This window comes from Acomys minous, assembly GCF_964271855.1.
Source record: "Acomys minous genome assembly, chromosome: 1".
NCBI lineage: Eukaryota > Metazoa > Chordata > Mammalia > Rodentia > Muridae > Acomys > Acomys minous.
In genome coordinates, this window is record NC_140483.1 from 28,859,827 (window position 1) to 28,879,193 (window position 19,367).

Consider the following 19,367-nt stretch of genomic DNA (forward strand, 5'->3'; position numbering starts at 1 on the left):
ACCACTTCACCTTCACGCCAGGCCAGGTCAGCAACTTCTAATCCCTCACATTAAAAAAAAAAAAAAGCCTAATCTGATTTTGTTGTCATTTCCCAGGTTATTCTCAAGCAACTTTGAAACCTTAGTTTTTTTAGCCACTGGTAAAATTATCAGGCTCAAACCCCTTCAGCTATGGAAATTGAATAACAGTCAACTCTCGTCACGCACAATCGTAAAGCGTTTTTTTCAGCTCTTGTATTCATCTCATCAATCTCCTTGAAAGGCCTTGAAAGTTACATAACTTTTAATTAAACTTCGTTTTAAGATGTGGATTTTTAAAACTGTACTCTAAGAATCTAGCTGTAACACATGGAGACAATAAGTAGGATAGTCTCCCAAGCAGGGTTGCCTGAGTCAAGCCAGGCAAGCAGAGAACAGGGAGTAACGCTGCTCTACAGAGCTCTTCCCAATCCTCCTAGAGCCAGGGGACAAGTTGCACAGGGAAGGCCCTGATGCCCATGGTCAGAAATGGGTGCCGCCTTCCTGGGAGCCTCGGGCCTAGAAGGGCAGGGGGTTCTCGGAGAGGGCAGGGTGACGGGCAGGACAGACACCTCTGTGTCTTCCTCAGATTCAGAAGCATCTCAGTTCTCTCTCCTGGTTTTGGATGTCTATATCCCTCCCTCACATCTTTGCTCTTTAGATAGGTTTCTTACCTATAGAAACAGGATAGTAAAAAATAGAAGAGGATTGAAAAAGGGAAGTAGAACAGGAGAGGAGAGGACGGCAAAACAACTGAAGTGGGCACCTGCTGGAACGGCACTGTCTAAAAAAAATTTTTTTTAATTAAAATATAGTTATATAACTGCCCTCCCTCTCCTTTCTCTAATCCTTTTCATATCACAGCCTCCAAATTTATGGCGTATTTTTAATTGTTATTATTAAACACATACAAATGTACACATATACAAACATATAAATGCAACCTGCTGAATCTTGAATGTATTTTTTAATTCCTATTTACTTTTTGGGGGGGGGGCTGACTAAAGCTCCTTTCCTTCACTGAGAAACCCAAACTAATGCAGTATGGAATCCGCTGAGTATACACACGGAAGTGCACACCACACGCCAGTGGGAATGCTAAGCAGCAAAAATGCCATTGTGAGACAGAAAACATATTGCCCTTAAATGTGTCTCAGCTTAGTTTCCTTATCTTTAAATTTGGGGATTAGACTAGATTTGTGATCGTGAACATGTTTTTTTTTAAATATCAACCAATTATCTGGTTATAGTTTCTACTATTACACACACACACACACACACACACACACACACACACACACACACACACCCAACCACCACCACAACAGCACAAAAAGAAACCTCTATGAACTGATTATTACCCTCAATGTGTACATGTATCAATACACTTTTTGAGAGTTTATGTGGATGGATGCTTTGCCTAGATGATGCATGCAGTACCTGTGGAGACCAGAAGAGGGCATCAGATCCCCTAGAACGGGAAATAGAGATGGTTGTTAGCTGCCCTGCAGGTGCTGGGAAGGGAACCTGTGTCATCTGGAAGGGCAGCCAGTGCTCTTAACAGCTGAGCCATCTCTCGGCCTTAGTCACACTTTTTTATGGGCATATTGCTATTCAGTTTAGAGCTCACGGTCTACTGAACAGTAGGCAACAAACTCAGTTTCAGAATCATCAGAATTAGGAAAGCCAAAGTCTCTTCCAATCCTGAAGCACTACAATGCCCTGCCACCCTGGGCTTAGCTCCTCCAGCTCCGCCTCCTCACATCGGCTACATCCTGTTCCTCGCTATTGCTTTGGTCTGATGGCCTGACTGTATCCTAGGGCAGTGGCTCTCAACCTTCCTTTAATACGGTTCCTCACGCTGTGGTGACCCATAACCCCCCCCCCAAATTGTTGCTATATCATGCCTATAATTTTGCTGTTATAAATCATAACGCAAACATTTTTGGAGCTATAAGGTTGCCAGAGGGGTTGCAACCCACAGGTTGAGAGTCACTGTCCTAGCTGAACCCTTTCACCCACTGTATACTTTCAAATTTTTCAATGTTTTTATTTTTGACATTATAAGATAATTACATCATTTCCCCTTTTCCTCTTATTCCTCCAAAGCCTCCTCGGTACCACCCTTTTCCTTCAAATTCATGGCCTTTTTTTTTTTTTAATTAGTGCTGTGTGTGTTTTTAAACATACACATACAGCCTGCTCAGTCCATATAATGCTACTATCCCAGGATACTTACACAGACAGGTCTCTCTGACTAGCCTGCTCTCCTTCCAGGGATCATCCTAGAGGATGCTACGCCGTCACGTCACTCAGGTCAATGAGGAGGGGCTTCCATGACTATCCAGTACCAGCCCTTCCTATGTTCCTCACTCCAGAGCCTCATACATTGCTTCATTTCTCATAACTAGCAGTACCTGCTATCATATCGCATCATATCACATCACATCATACCATATCATATCACATCATACCATATCATATCACACCATATCACATCATATCATATCACACCATATCACATCATATCATATCACATCATATCATACCATATCATATCACACCATATCACATCATATCATATCATACCATATCATATCACACCATATCACATCATATCATATCATATCACACCATATCATATCATATCATACCATATCATATCACACCATATCACATCATATCATACCATATCACATCATATCATACCATATCACACCATATCATATCATATCATATCACATATCATATCACATCATATCATACCATACCATATCATATCACACCATATCACATCACATCATATCATATCACATCATATCATATCATACCATATCATATCACACCATATCACATCATATCATACCATATCACATCGTATCATATCATATCACATCATATCACATCACATCATATCATATCACATCATATCATATCACATCATATCATATCATATCACATCATATCATATCACATCATATCATATCCTAGAACAGTGAGTGGCACACAGAAATGAAACAGGACTGGGCATGAACAAAGCCAGACTTCCCTCAGAAGAGACATGAACAGCTTTGGATCTAGAAGTCTAGTTTTGTTTTTGTTTGTTTGTTTTACAGAACTGAGTAGGCCTTGACCATATTTTCTAGCAAACGATTAGCAAGGATATGCATAGAAGTCAACTTCCTTTCTTAGCAACTATCTTTTCCCGGCATTCTTCTTTGGATGTTCATCCTTTCTATTCCCCAGCAGTGCAGAGTTATCTACTCCATCCGTGTAATAGCAACCCTCAGACACTGTGGAGTGCTTAAAACTCTTAATTGCCACAAAAGAGAAAAATTACAAAATTTCAAATACTATCATCACTTTTTAAAAAGTTTTTGTTTTTTTTTTAAATGTTAGTAACATCAGGCACTAATGTGAAAAAAGGAGATGAAGGAAGCAGGATGGAGAAGAGCTCTGTCTGCTGCTGTGGGCGGGTGGACAAGAAAGCCCCGCCCCTGAGGAGGCGTCTCTTGAGCACAGGTGTGAAGGACAGGGAGGGGCAAGGGCAACTGGGGTGCATGCGAGTCTAAACACACACTGTCCCAAAAAGGAAAAATTACTATTTTATATGTGAGTGGATGATATATAAAAGCATGTCTAATAGACACAAGTCTATATTTTTATGCTCACAACTCATAAAAAAGGAGTCAATGAGAAAAACTAACATTAATAAAAAAGAGAGAAACAGTCTGTTAGGCACTTAGTTGGACAGGTAACAAAGCTGAACTCTTAACAATGAACCATAACAACATGGTTTCCTTCTGGTACATTTAGGGATTGATGTTGGCATTAAGATGAGTAAGTTTCACTTTGGATTTATATATGTACATGTGTTAGAGAGAACATAAAGCTCACTGAATGAAAACAACAGAAAAAGCTATAGGGTTGGTAAGTTAGCATTTCTTGGGTTGGATTAACTCAGTAGTAGAGTGCTTGCCAAGCAAGTACAAGTTGATGGGTTTGGTTTCCATTATTAGAAAAAAATTAAAAATACATAAAATTTAACATTATTTCATAGTGGTTAGTCTCTCCTCTGTGCTCTTCCATTTCTGAAACCTCTATTAATATTTGTCAATAACAAAACACTAGAAGCTGTGCCCAATAGCCTTGGGTATTACACAGAAACTTTATGCCAGACGTGGGATACTTCCTATGATGCTGATGGTCGGAGAGATCCCAGAGGTTCCCTACACAATACAGGCTCTTGTCGTTCATCTTGACTGTTCACCACACTTAGTTGACAATGCTCTATTGCTGAAGACACCACACACCTTGGGTGCAAGATACAGAGAAACCAAACTGGAACTGGGCTGTAAGCTTCTTCCCTGCTGACCAGCTTTCATCGTGCCAGAGGATGCAATGCCAGCTGCTGGGAAAGAAAAGGCATCGTAACCACCAAAACCCAGATGACCATCCTAGTACCTACAATACCAACCTGCTAGGCAAGATGTGCTCATCCCTGCAACAATGGCACAACTGTTGTGGGGGAAACCAAGCACTCTGGTTAGTTTCTAGGCCTGCCCACCAAGAACAAACTCACACCCAGTACTGTAAACCCAGTTAAAACCCATGGCTGAGAAGGTTTTACAACCAAGAAGGGGACTTATTAAATGCCGGTTAGCTAAACTGACAGTGCCAAGCTGTCTTCTAAATACTTACATTTATGTCCACAGACAAAGGCTACTCTCATTCTTAACCAGAGAACCATCTCTTATAATGAACATTGGTGAATGCAGAGGTGCATGGCTGCTCAAGACACTGAGAACAGGTGATAGTAAAGTGCCCCACACTAAATGTGACACTCATACCACCCCCTTTATGACTGGCTGAAGAGGGGCAGGAAAAATGTTAAAGCTCAAATACACCGAGAAATGCCATGAAACACTGTGTGATGAGAATGGCTCAATCAACGCAAGCATGACCTCACATCAAACGGGTTTCCACAAGGCTGGGTCTGTCAAATGGCAGCCGCAGACGAAGCAGATCCCACGTGGTGCCACCCCTCCCTGATGAACTCTGGTCCACTGATGGATTCTGGGGGAGAGCCAGATGCTGTCTTCAGTTATTTACCCGCTGATGAGCCCCCCCAGCTCCAATGGACAGTTACAAATCCCTAATCACCTAGACGTGTCCCATTCAGCTCAGCCAGTAACAAAACAAAAAAGAAGTAAACAAAGCAAAGGGACTATGGGGACTACTAACTGTGGTAGGAGAGAGATAAGAGAGGGCGGACATGTCAAGAGATTAATAAAAGATAAACGGCAGTAATAACAGCTAAGATTAATATGCTTACAGTATATAAGGCATTAGGGTAAGCATCGTATCGTTTAATTATAACAGTAATTATAATTCGCCTCTATAATGAGGCGAATGTTTTTATCATTCTCATTTTACAAGCAAGGAAACTGGTTTCCTCATTTAATCTGTTAAAATAAGACTCACACTGTGAGCTCCTTCGAGAAAGCGATCTGTATGGTTTCTGCTTTTACAAAGTGAGTCTTATCTTTGTATCTCACATGTGTCTTACACTGCAAGGAAGCCGAGTTCAGGAGCCTACGCCCCACGTTCATTTCTAATGTTTCCAGTTCACTCTGTGTATCAATGACATGTACTGTAGCCTATGTATGAAGGCTTTTTTTTTTTAAGATTTATTTATTATTAGGTATACAGTGTTCTGTCCGCAGGCTAGAAGAGGGCATCAAATTTCACTATAAATGGTTATGAGCAACTATGTGGTTACTGGGAATTGAACTCAGGACCTCTGGAAGAGCAGGTGGTACTCTTAACCATTGAGCCATCTCTCCAGCCCATGAAGGCTATTTAAAAGCAGCAAAAAAATTCATAAAGCTCCCAGGAGCTCTAAAGCTGGAGGTAATTGGTTATATTATAAAAGCCGCTCTCCCTTTGCATAGAAACAAAACGATGAAAAGTACTTAGATATCAAAGAAATATAATGATCTTTTAGATTTTGGACACACATAGTAAAATGTAGTAAGTTACTTAACAAAGAGATGACTGACACAAACAATAGGGCTGAACTTGACACAAAATGGAGGCATTTTAATTTTTTCAAAGCCACATTTCTGAACCCAAGTAGCAAGGAATTGATGAGGTGTTGTTGCAGTGTATTTGATTATTATACATAGAAAGCCTAATTGTTAGCAAAACATAAAAGCTTAAATGACTGCTGGGTGCAGTTAGGTATCTCCTGCAGAGCTGCAGCCTACAAAAACAAAGAGCCTCTGATCTGCTGAGGAAAGTTGCCTATAGCAAGCGCCTTGGTTCATGAGAAAATTGTGTGTTAAAAACTAGAGAGGGCAGAGCCATTTAAGGACTTCAAATTAAAGTCCCAGACACCAGGCCTGGAGCTCCAGCACTGGCTATTTGCCCTGCTGTGTTTGGTCTTGCTTTGATCCAGTACCTCCTCACTAGGCCCCATTCTTCCATTTTGAAATGTCAATGTATACTTTGTGTTGCAGTTTATTGGAAGTATGCAATTCGCTTTTTTATTTTAGAGGAGGTTGCATTTAAGAGATTATCCTAGAGGCTGGAGAAATGGCTCGGTGGTTAAGTGTGGTCTATTCTTCTAAAGGACCTGGGTTAAATTCCCGGCACCCACATGGCAGCTCACAACTGTCTCTAAAACAATGCACATACAATAAAATTAAATAATTTATATTTTAAAAAATAAGATTATCCTGGGTCTCAGAAGAGACTTTGGTTTTTTGTTTGTTTGGTTGGTTGGTTTTGGTTTTGGGGGTTTTTTGTTTTTGTTTTTGTGTTTTTGTTTTTTGGACACTACTGAGACTGTAAAGGACTAAGGGAACGTTTAAGGTTGGAGTAAATGCAGTTTGCATTAGGATATAGTCACAAGCCTGCGCAGGCCGGGGAGTAGAATGTGAAAGTTGGAATGAGTGTGTCCCCAGCGGCTGAGCTGTGCGAGCATTTTGTCACAAGTCATTGGTTACTTACTTAACTGTTTTTAGACCTCAGTTTTTCCTGAAAAATAGTAAGAGCACCTTCTCTAACATAAACGTTCATGCCTGGAGAATTCTACTCTTTGGCCCTAAGGCATATTACTGTTCAAAGTAGATCATGCTTTTTCATGGATCATGAGTCACAGCAAATGTACTTTATATAATAATCAGTATGCACACCATACCCATATACACACCCACGCACGCATGCATGCACGCACACACACACATACACACACACAGCAGATCAAATGTTAATTTCACACCATAGATGGCTATAATAGATAGGAACAAGCAAAGCCAAGTGAAAGTAGATGAATGATCACTCAACACTTCCTCCTTTAAAGTAGAAATACAAGTTCTACCCAGGCTGGAGAGATGGCTCAGTGGTTAAGAGCCTCACCTGCTCTTCCAAAGGTCCTGAGTTCAATTCCCAGCAACCACATGGTGGTTCACAACCATCTATAATGAGCTCTAATGCCCTCTTCTATAGATAAAGCACTCATATACAATAAATAATTAAATCTTTAAAAAAAGTTCTGCCCAACAAATCTTTAAAAATAAATAAATAAATAAATAAATAAAGTAGAAATACAAGTCTATGGAATGGACAAAATCATTGATTATTTGGGATCCAATACTGAACACATTACCTATCAGATTCTGTCAAGTGCCTAGAAAGGAGGAAAGAGGAGGAAGAGAGACAGGGTTTGTGAAGTAAAGGTTTGAGAAGGTCTCTACCAGAAAAAGGACCAGATTAGTTAACAAAAAGGACTGCTGAGCAGCAACAGGAACGCGTGGCACGTGGGGCTGTCTCTTGCTAAGTCACAGCCATATCCATCTGAAGGCAACATTTTGCTAGGGCCCCTCCGCCATGCTCACGGGCCGAAAAGACTTCAGATGGGTTGACTAGAACTCAGTGTGCTGGGCCAGTGGGTGAATTAAAATCACCCAAAGGCTTAAAATGCAAAATTATCAAGCCCCGTTCCTATCCGGTCACCACTTATCGTGGTGCTGGAGAATTCTAGAAGCTCTCCAAATAATCCTGAAAGACATACCTGCTAAAACACAAAGGCCTGCAAAGTGGGCAATAAACTTGAGGCTGGGCCAGCAGCAGACATCTATTACTTAGCGGTCCTGGTAGGAGACGCAAGGCGGCAGAACGCCACCGCTTGGGAGAACAAACTCCCGTGGTTAGAAGATTCCGATCCCGGTTAATGTTGAGACATCACCACGTCCACACGGGGCTGCAGGCTTGAAACATGCAAAAGAGGAACAATGCAAACGTATAAACTGCTTAGTCGAAGTAATGCCTCATGTTTTCTCGGATTCTAAATCTTCCCCCTTCTCCTTCTGTTACGATGCTCTAGCTTGGAAGTTAGGGGGCTGCAAGAAAAAGGGAGAGCAGGGACAGAAGGAGCAGCGCGTAGCGAGATGAGGCGGTGAAACAGGAAGGCATGGGGTCGCCTGCGAGTGCCCAACCTCCCAAAGCCTCGGACGCTCAGTAACCAGGGCCCCGGACCCTTTCTTAGGGCCTCCTGTGACACTTACCATAGTTTGTAGATCTCGGCACAGGAAGTAAGTATCTTCACACAGGAAGACAACAACACCGCCGAGGATCCGGTTACTCTGGCAACGCAAGCCCCGCCTTCCTCCGGAAGCTTGCCTCGGGGACGTTTCAACCTCATTGGCTGGGAGTAATCAGGCCACGCCCATTCAGCCAAAGATCCACCCTGTACCTCATCGCTTGGGGCAACGCGACGCCACCTTCTCCCTTCCAACATGTCCACTTCCGTTTAGTTGTTAGTGACCCGGAAGTTTAAGCCTGTACACGGCGCGCTTTATATAGTGGTACCTTTTTTTTTTTTTTAAGTAGATATCTTTTCACTTTTCGCTTTCTGAGCCTATATATAGCAGATCCTGTGTTTCTCCATTTTTCACACAGCTCGGCGTGTTGGTCCTTCTCCTTCAGAAGAGCATTCCGGAAACGAAACCCTGAGCAATAGGAAGTGATTAGGATGAGCGAGCCCTTAGGTGTCCGGAAGGCCTGGGCGGGACGGCTTCCGAATGCCAGAGGAGTTTACAAGTTAGCCGGCTGCCGAGGGAGTCAAGAGCCTGTGCGGCGAACATTAAAATAAGAGCATCAGAGGTAAATCCAGGAGCCGGCCCGAGCGCTAGACGCGAGGTGAAGAAGGCAGTCTGGGTAGGAGCTTGGTGGCCATTGGTTTTGGATTTCAAAATTGCTCTGGGAAGAGGCTTTTTCTGACAGGGACAAACTTGGGCGCCTGCTCCGAGGGAATGAGGCTGACAGGCTTGATGCTTCCGCCCGCTCCCCTATTAAACTCGGCACCCATGCCTCCCCACACCGCCACCCGGTATTTTTAGACAGAGACATTCGCTATTCGCCGTCGCATCTTCCCAAACGAAGTTTCGGGGTGCGTTTCCAGAGCAAGGATTTGTGGTGTTCAGCAAGTTAGAGCGTGTACTGAATCGTATGTATACTGAGAACAGCCAGCTTTAAAGAAGTGTGGTGAAGCCACTTGTCACCCGTTCTACAGCCTAGACTCTAGACGACCCTTAGACCTATGCCTGATTTTCCAGTATTGAGCAGGTACACATTACTGCCTGTCAAAAGGAGATAATGAGGAACGGCAAAGACAGAAAATTAAAATATAACAAAGTAGATGTATTCACTAAATATATTGGTATTGTTTTGACTCTTTCATATGTATTCATTTCTAGGTCTTGGGTGAAAGTCTTGGAGCGTGTCTTCATTAGGAAAGAAAGAAAGAAAGAAAAGAAAGAGAGAAAGAAAGAAAGAGAGAAAGAAAGAAAAAGAAAATGACTACCCTTAAAAGTTTAGAAGCCAAAGGTGAGTGTTTCTGTTTTGATGGTAATTGATCTGTCTTTTTGGTTTTGTTTTGTTTTGGAGTGGGAGTGGGGCTGGATTTGAGACAGGTTTCTCTGTGTATCCCTGGCTGTCCTAGAACTCTCTGGTCTCCAACTCACAGAGATCTGTCTGCCCCTCCCAAATGCTGAGATTAGAGATGTGTGCCAACCCTGGCCTTTTGTTTGTTTGGTTAGTTGGTTTTGGTTTTCAAGACAGGGTTTCTCAGTGTGAACTTGGCTATCCTAGACTTGCTTTGTAAACCAAAGCTTCAAGTGCTGGGGCTAAAGGCTTACGCCATCACTCCCGGCTTCATGTCAATTTTATTTTCAGCATATGCTGTAGCTCTTCACTGCCTAATATAGTAACCACATGTGGATGTTTAGACTTAAATTAACTTTTTTTTTTTAATTAAGAACTACCGCAGCAGGTGGCAGCAGTTTTCTTAAAGGGCACTTTGTAGAAAGCAGATTTCTAGCAGCACTCTTCTCGTTTCAAAAAGGGTGAAATGCGCTTAGGGAGCCGGAAGCGGGGAGCCTGCTAACAGTTGACTGCCCCTGGTCTATCTGCTCAGCAGCGCGTCACACTGCTGGGAGAGGTGTACAGCCTTAGAGTGAGCAGGTGGGAGACTGCTGAAGGTAACACCTGAGATTGACCGGCAAGTGAGAGCAGTCTCAAAAATGTGCAGAGAGGCCGGGTGGCGCACGCCTTTAATCTCAGCACTCGGGAGGCAGAGGCAGGCGGATCGCTGTGAGTTCGAGGCCAGCCTGGTCTGCAAAGTGAGTCCAGGACAGCCAAGGCTACACAGAGAAACCCTGTCTGAAGAAAACAAACAAACAAACAAACAAAAAAATCCACAAACAAAACAAAACAAAACAAAAATGTGTAGAGAGGGCTGAGGTATAGCTCGGTGGTAGACTGCTTGCTTGCCATGCTTTGGGGTCTAGCTTCAATCCCAGCTGCCCCCCCTTTCTTCCTAAAAGAGTATTATCTTAAAATTTACCAAGTGGCACCCCCAATTTAACTGTTCCAGAGAGTTTGTCAGACAGTAATATAATGGAGCTAAGATTAATGATTTAATGTAGAGGGGAAAGCCAAGTTGTATTTAAAAGTTTTTCACTAAAGTTTAAGTTAATAGAGTAGTAAACTTTGTTATTTAAGCTCTTTCTTTTCTTTTTATGGCATGCACATTTACCTTAGCTGGTGAAATGAGGTGGTCAAATATATCTGTAGCTAAAGAAGCTTCCAGTAGTTGAGTTTGGAAGAAGGACAGATTATTCTGAAATACTGTAGCACTTAGAGGATGCTCCCAGTTCCCGGTTGTGGAAAGAAAGTGAAGTGAATGCGGGGCCTGAGGTTGTGCCTCAGTCGGCTCATGAGTTTGATGTTCCCCCTGTGGCCAGTCATGCGACCTCAAAGGGCCTCTGCTCCTAGTTTTACACTGTAGTCAGGAAGAGGGTATGTATGTTCTTTTCCTTCCATAATCTAAAACAGAAATTGGTAAATTGTGGCCTTGAGACACCTTGACAAAGTCTGTAGTCAGTTTGATGATAATAAGCAGTAACTGAATCCATGTAAATCAAGTGTTGCGCTGAATAAAAACGAACCCTGTTTTTCTTACTACTACTTAACTAAAATCTTTTTCTTCATTAAAAGAAAATAAAAATTGGCTTTGTCTTTTCATATAGCTACATAGAAACTATCTTCAGTTTTACTTCATCATTGCAAAAGCCTAAAATATTTCCTCTCGGGCCCTTTACTAAAAGCATTTGCCAGCCCCTATGTAGAATGTTAGACTAGTGACTTTGCCATTTCTTCATCTTTCATCAATCCATGGGAAAGCCAGTCTGAAAAAGCTGTCAACCTGCTATCTGTTTTAACTAACTGGGACATGCTCGTAGGTGGAAAGAAAGGACTAATGCAGGGTGCTGTGTGGTTCCTTGCAAGGGAGTGAGGCTTGGTCTTTTGCTCTACTCAGCACTATGCATAATTACAGAGCAGGTGCGAGAGGTTTTTGTCTTCTCACTTGAAGGATGTAATTATTCATGAATGTGCCCTGCACTGCCTAGTACATATGTAATAAAGGTTTCTATGTGTGTCAGAGGGAAAAATGGAATTATGAAAGGTAAGAAAATGCAAAGCCGCGGCTCTGTCTGCTCACCCACATATTAGCAAGACCTGATGAGTTATTTCCGGTAACCATGCGTTCTTAAGTAGAAGAGTTTAAATAAAGTTAAGAGGAAATTGGAATTGAAAGTTAATCAAACTTTTTGATCAGAATTTTGTTCTGTTTGAGAAAAAATATTTGTCAAATGCCCACTGTTTCTTTGCCTTTTAACAAAGTTTGTGATTTGTCCTTGAATTGCTATTGTTTGGAGTTCCTTTATTTAGTTTTCTTTATAAAGCATTATTTAAACTCCTAGATCAAGGATGTTATGACTTGCCTAGGAATCCATTTTGAGTTGAACCATAAGCAAGTATCACAACTGCTTCTTATTGGCTGACACCAGTGGCTGCAATGGTGTGACTTTAGGGGTGATTTTATTGTTATTTTTGTTAATCTGTAGTCAATCCACAATTCTACGTTCTTAAGTACCAGAAATAAGACAATTAATAAAATAAAGATTGGATAAAATTTAACAAACCTAAAGCCAAATTTTAGAAATATGAAAATAAGTCAACTATTGTGATATACCAAGAGGCAGAGGCAGGAAGAACCCCAGATGGAGGTTGGCATGGGCTACATGTCAGCTTTGGGACCAGCTTAAATTACATAGTAAGGCCCTGTCTACATACATCCTTACTTACATGCATGCATACCTACATAAAAGTTCTTATTTTTTAAAGAGATTTATTTATTTATTTATTTATTTATTTATTTATTTATTACATATATAGTGCTTTGCCTCTCTGCCTACATGTACACCCGCAGGCCAGAAGAGGACATCAAAACACATTATAGATGGTTGTGAACCACCATGTGGTTGAACTCAGGACCTCTGGAGGAGCAGACAGTGCCTTTAACCTCTGAGCCATCTCTCCAGCCCCGTGGTTCTTATTTTTAAAGGGTTCATGTATGTTCTTCTTTGAGGTGCTCCTGTTTTCCAGCATGCTTTCATACCCGGTCTACTTTCTGAAATTTACCCTTGTTTATCACTTCAAAAATTAGTCCAAAGGCTATGAGGATATTTCAATTTGTATTGCATATTAAAATGACATGATCTTATCCTAATGTAAAATATTTTGTGGGACAGAATAAAATTTATAGTCCTAGATGCTATTCTACCTTGTTTGAAATAACTCAAGTGCCATTATATTGGTATATACAGAAGTGGAGGAGGAGGAGGAGGGGGAGGAGGAAGAGGAAGAGGAAGAAGAAGAAGAAGAAGAAGAAGAAGAAGAAGAAGAAGAAGAAGAAGAAGAAGAAGAAGAAGAAGAAAATCTATGAAATAAAAATGTCTTATATTCAAATGATGTAATTTTAACACTAGCCTAAGAGAATGAAAACGCAGTTATATTTTATGATATTAAGTAAACTTTCCTTGGACAGTGTTTTTTCCAGGTGCCTCAGTTGTTGTAAGCCTCTGGCAGGCAGCTGGTCTGGTCTCCTCTGATCTTTGCAGCTTGATTTGTCTGAGGGTGACTCTTGGCATCCTTTATTGCTTACTGTTGGGATGCAGGGGCCTAGTGAATCTGGTTGTTTTCAGGGATTTCTCGGAACTGTTTTGTTTACCTTCTGGCTGAAGGAGCTTCCCTGTAAGAAGGAGTATTTCAGTCTGGAAGGAAACTGCTACGTGACAAATTGTCTTGATGTTTTCTTATCGTGCCCTCTGGTAAATTGTCTTCACTTTGACTTCTTTGTTAGGCATCCCTACTTCAACCCCAGTCCGAGGAGCAGGAGATGGAATGGAAACAGAAGAGCCCCCTAAGTCTGTTGAAGTCACCCCTGGAGTCCAGCCCATAAATCAACAAGCCCTCCAGAGTCCACGTAAGAACGTCCCCTCAGACAGCCTGGGCGTTCTTCAGCTGGGAAAGATTCTCACGGAAAAAGCAGTAGAAGTTGAAGCAGTGAGGATATTTGTTCCCAAAGCTGCCATCACTCACGACATCCCCACCAAAAGCTCAAAGGTGAAGTCTCTAGGACATCACAGAGAAGAGCTCCACACTCAGTCAGAGGTGGTCACAGACCCGAGGAAGGAGCTCTCAGAGGTAAAGAAGGCTGTGGAAAAGCTCAAGAATTCTGAAAGGAGGCTGCTTCAGGACAGAGAAGGTCTTTCAAACCAGCTCCGAGTACAAACAGAGGTAAGCAGGGCCCATAGCGTCAGTGAAGTCTCAGCTTTCCTCTGGGCCTTTTAGTCTCATGCTGGGAAACTGCATTTTCTCAGAAATGCCATTTTTCTAAATACTCTTTCTTTAATTTCTCATTCTGCCATAGGGCCTGTAGAAAGAGTTAAGTTGGGAACTCACACTCTAGCCGTGGTGGAGGTGAGAGGGGCTTTTGACAAGACCACCTCCAAGTTATAAAAGTAGGTTACATTTATAAACTGACCAAGTCAATTTTCACCACTGACAAGATAGCAGTCTGTTTTAAGAATTCATCCCAAGTATTTTTGCCTGATACTTGGGGGTAGGAGATGAAAAAAAGTTTTTGGGTCTTCATTAGAAATTAGTAAGAATCTATAGTGTTCAGCTGTGTTGCTTTAACCTTTTCAACTTAATAAAATTGCTTTAACCCTCCCTTGTTTCTGTTAAGCTTTACATCCTTTTATTATTATTTTTTTAATTATTATTTGTGTGTGTGTGTGTGTTAACGTGTGCTGTATGGGGAAGGAATGCATTGCACTTCACAAAAGTGGAGGTTAGAACTTTGGTGGAACCCACACGGGTTCCAAGGATTAAACTCAGACCAGGTTGTCAGGCCTTCATAAGGAGCTCTCTACCCACTGAGCCACCTCACTAAACCAAGACTACATCTCCGCAAGATGATAATTGTGTAACAGTTATTAGTGGTGCTTAGCCAAAAAATATCAATGAATTTAATACATTTAGCTAATTTCTAAGTGCAAACGGTATATATTTATTTGTAAACATTCTAGAACATTGAGAAAGAAGGGGATAGGGAGATGGTTTAGTGGGTAAGAATGCTGACTTGCACTGTGCAAGCTTGGGACCTTAGTTCAAATCCCCAGCACCCATGCAAAAAGCCAGGCACAGGCATGCACTCCTACTATTGTGCTGGGGTGCTGGGTGCTGGGTGCTGGGGTAAGGGCCTAGACAGGATTTCTGGGGCTTGCTAGCTCCAGCCTCGCTATACTTTCAATGACTGACCATGTCTCAAGGAAATAAGTCAGATGACAGGGACACTGATAGCCTCCTCTGGCTCCCAGTCATGTGCATACACTCTTGAACACACACACACCATTTTTAAGGGATTTTTTTTTAATTCATAAAGACAATAATTACATGTCTAAATATAACAGTGTAACTATTTATATAGGCTCATTTTGTCTTATTTCTGGCCTTTTTCTTAATTCTTTTTCCTTTTATTAAAAATAGATTTTCACATAATATATTCTGATTGCAGTTTCCCCTCCCTCTTCTTTCTCCTCCCCTCACCTCATTTGTATCCACCTGTTTTCTGTCTCTCATTAGAAAACAGACAGGCTTCCAAGGAATAATAGTAAACAATAAGTCAAAAACTAACACTTTGGAATAGGATCCAAGGGCACAGAAATAGATTCTGTCACAAATTTGTTACAGTTGAGTCAGTGACGTTCCTCAGCTCATTGTCTCAGCTGTCTTCTTCCATCCCAGATAAACCGTGAGTTAAAAAAGCTTCTGGTGGCTTCGGTTGGAGATGACCCACAGTACCACTTTGAACGTCTAGCCCGGGAGAAAAACCAGCTCATTTTGGAAAACGAAGCACTAGGGCGAAACACAGCCCAGCTTTCTGAACAGCTGGAACGCATGTCGATACAGTGTGATGTGTGGAGAAGCAAATTCCTCGCAAGCAGGTATTTTTCCATTGTAAATGATCCTTCCCTAGTGAGTTTCTGTCTGTCACCTTTTTGACTCATAACACTGTCAGAGTACTTCATATATTGTTTAATGTGCAGCACACCCCCTCTGGAGGGATGGTCTCTTAGAGACGTGATGCGTGGCCCCCTTCATTCTGAAAAGCACTCTTAACTACAGTAAGTAAAATGCAGCTGTAAAATTAGATAAGGAAATACCCCTCCCCTCCCCCACACATGGAGAGAGCCACCTCATCCCCACTTCCCAGGACAGTGTTCTTCACCCAATGTGCTCGGTTCTCACGGCTGTTTTATCTATGCGAAGAACTTCCAACCTCCTCTTCCCCACACGGAAACAGAACACTGGGCCATGTTCTGGCCTACCTGCTGGGGCAGACTCTGACACATAAAAGCCACAGGGCTGCAGCCCAGGCCTGTGAGCACACTGGTCCTCAGGAAGCTCTGCGTCTGTCTCGGCTCCCTATTCATTTGTTCCTACTCCACTCGGCTTCTGACTGACAGGACCATATTTCAGACCCTGTCTGTCTTAGGTAGCTGCCCATTGCTGTGATGAAACTACATGACTAAAAGCAACTTGCAGAGGAAAGGGTTTGTTTTACTTCAGCTTACAACTCTTAGGTCACACTCCGCCACTGAGGAAAGTCAAGGCAGGAACTCAGGGTGCCATGGATGTTTGCTACCTGTTGACCAGTTCCTCATGGCTTTCTCAGCCAGGACCACCTGCCCAGAGGTGGCACACCAACAGTGGGCTGCACCTTCCCATGTCAATCATCAATCAAGAAATTGCCCCACAGGTTTTCATACAGGCTAGCCTTCCGGAAGCGTCTTCTCAGTTGTGGTTCCCTCTTCTCAGATAAGCAGTGTTGGGCTGACAGTGAACTGCCAGGACGCCATCTGTGCGGCAGCAGAACATCATGTGTCAGGAACTGTTAGTTGACAATGAATCATCTGAGATCCCTCACAAACCAGCGAAGGTCTCCAACTCCATGTTAATAACTTCTGATTGTGAATAAGCTGTAGAGAAGCATTTCTCCAATTTATTATATCTGTGATATTTTCTATTAGGTCCTTCATTTGTCTTCTGGAGGGAAAAAATGAGTATAGAAAATTTTGTAATATTACTTCTAGTAAACATATTCCATGTATTTATTTGTCATACACTCATGTTGAAATATGCTTAAATTCTTTTTTGGAAACATAATAAACTTTATATACAGAAGGTGAGTGAGCCAGCATTTTTCTAAGAGGAAAGTATAATTGAGTAGTGAGAGAAGTACTTTATTTTTCTTTCCCGTTCAGGTTTTTATAGTTAGAAATGTCCAATAATTTTAAAGTGATCAATTTTAGAGTAGCATTGGTGTAAATTTGAGTGACTATATAAAAAGGTTAGGTACTTTTCTGTCTTTTAAAAATCATTTCAACTGATTGTGCTTCATAAGCTCTGCAACTTCAAATGCCAGGACCGCACAGCAGTCTGCGTGTGTTAAAGTCTGTTGTGAGCTTCGGAAACTGACAGGCATAAAGCAGCAGCAGACTACCTTGTGTGCTTCAGTGGGAGGACTGTGTGTGAGATTTTAATCTTTTTCAGGGTAATGGCAGATGAACTAACGAACTTCAGAGTAGTTCTCCAGCGTCAGAACCGAGATGCCCTCAGCGCTATACAGGATCTCCTGAGTGAACGGGAGCAGTTCCGTCAGGAAATGGTCGCTACCCAGAAGTAAGCCACTGGTCTGTCATCTCCTGCAGGGTTAGCTTGAGTGTCTGAGTGTGGCCACGTTTGTTAACATGACGACTATAAGTCACACTTTAAAATAGATGCCCTGGAAGGAAGGAGCCCTAAAAACAGAAAGAGTGGTACTGAGTCTTTCATTCCTAGTAGGGAAAGTAATTATTAGATCTGTGAGTCAGGGGGTTTCTGCACTTAAAAAGGAGTTCCTGCTTATAGTAATGGTAACTATGTGTAGTAGCCAGGTGTTTTAGTTTGGGTTTTATTGCTGTGAAGAGACACCATGACCACGGCAACTCTTACAAAGGAAAACATTTAATTGGTTTAGTCCATTTCAGAGGTTTAGTCCATTATTATCACAGTGAAAAACATGGAAACATGCAGGCAGACATGGTGCTGGAGCAGAAGCTGACTGAGAGTTCTACATCTTGATCTGCAGGCAGCTAAAGGAGACTGTGTGCCACACTAGGCACAGCTTGAGCATATAAGACCTCAAATCCCACCTCCATGTGAAACACTTCCTCCAATAAGACCACACTTCCCAATAGTGCCACTCCTATGGACCAGGCTTTCACATATAGGAGTCTATGGGGGCCACACCTATTCAAACCACCACACCAGGTGACATATGTGCTTCTCTCATGGAAGAGATTTTTGAAATCTTTTTGCAGTATTAGAACATGTCTGCATATTTTTACATTCCAGAACTAACAAGCTAAAATTTTTTTAAAAAATAATAAGAAATAAACAAATGGGCAGTGTGCCTTCAAAGATCTTTGTACTTTTATGTAATTGAATACTTAACAATCAATTATATGGGAAATCGGAAGAATAAAGCATAATAAATCAAAGTGAAAATTTCTAAGAGGCAACTAAGTCGGTGTTTCAAGGGAAACAAGCATTTGCTTGTTCCAGGCTGGCTATGATCGTGTGTACTTGTAATCCCATCACTCGGGAGCCAAAGCAGAAATACCTGAATTCCAGGCCAATCTGGGCAATGTAGTAAGAGCCTATCTTTAAGAAGATAAAAGGAGAAGTTTGTTCTGGGAAATAAGAAAAGTCTCTTTAGTAATTTAAGTTACTACTCCAAGAAATACAAAAGCCAATTAAACAAGTGAAAAAGAATGATAGCTAAAATAAGTTTTGGATGGTACTTTAAAAAAAAGATACACTTAAGAAATGTCTTCCCTTGAAGCAGCAATCACAGAGCCTCGTGGGTCTGCGCTGTGTTCTCTGCCTGCATGCTGGGGTAGCTTGGGGTTTTTATGGGACTTCTAATGGTGGGGGTGGGGATGTCTTTGACTGTTTGGCCTGCTTTTGGGACCTTTTTCCTCCTCATTCAGCCTTGATATGAGTCTTACTGCATGTTGTTATGCTATCTGTCTTGTTGGTGTCACTGGGGAGACTGCTCTATTCTGAAGGGAAACAGAGGAGCAGTGGATGTGGGGAGAGAAGGTGGTGGAAGGGAAGTGGGAGGAGTGGAAGGGGGGAATGCTGCAGTCAGTGTGTATTGTATAAGGGAAGAATAAATAAATAAGGAGAAAATGTCTAGCCAGTAAACTGAGGAAAGATGAGGCAGAAAGCCTGCTCACAATAGACTGAGTAGACATCGCAGAGATAGTAAGGGAATGTTATTGATACCTCTAGCCAATCAAATCCACAATTTAGATAAGCTCCTTAAA

The 19,367-nt window shown here is 41.9% G+C and overlaps 2 protein-coding genes across 12 annotated transcripts in view; one reads left to right on the top strand and one right to left on the bottom strand.

Moving 5' to 3' along the window:
* Positions 1-8,693, bottom strand: part of NME7 (NME/NM23 family member 7) — a 116,669-nt gene extending 107,976 nt beyond the window's left edge. For 2 of the 7 annotated variants that reach the window (XM_084755490.1, XM_084755486.1), the window contains exons 1-3: positions 8,589-8,693; positions 8,096-8,291; positions 4,332-4,426 (exon numbers count right to left, since the gene is read on the bottom strand). In XM_084755490.1, coding sequence (XP_084611616.1) covers positions 4,332-4,403 — 72 coding nt within the window. In that variant the 5' untranslated portion in view covers positions 4,404-4,426; positions 8,096-8,291; positions 8,589-8,693. Of the gene's footprint in view, positions 1-4,331; positions 4,430-8,095; positions 8,292-8,588 lie in introns of all 7 variants that reach the window. The other 5 variants (XM_084755489.1, XM_084755485.1, XM_084755491.1 and 2 more) reach the window with 3 other exon arrangements.
* The window catches only part of BLZF1 (basic leucine zipper nuclear factor 1), a 39,667-nt gene that overhangs the window by 14,216 nt on the left and 6,084 nt on the right, over positions 1-19,367 (top strand). Inside the window, exons 1-6 of one of the 5 annotated variants that reach the window (XM_084755045.1) lie at positions 8,757-8,888; positions 8,983-9,240; positions 9,780-9,909; positions 13,790-14,226; positions 15,739-15,938; positions 17,548-17,676. In XM_084755045.1, the coding sequence (XP_084611171.1) occupies positions 9,879-9,909; positions 13,790-14,226; positions 15,739-15,938; positions 17,548-17,676 (797 nt within the window). In that variant the 5' untranslated portion in view covers positions 8,757-8,888; positions 8,983-9,240; positions 9,780-9,878. Of the gene's footprint in view, positions 1-8,756; positions 8,889-8,922; positions 9,241-9,779; positions 9,910-13,789; positions 14,227-15,738; positions 15,939-17,547; positions 17,677-19,367 lie in introns of those variants that run through there. The other 4 variants (XM_084755043.1, XM_084755047.1, XM_084755044.1 and 1 more) reach the window with 4 other exon arrangements.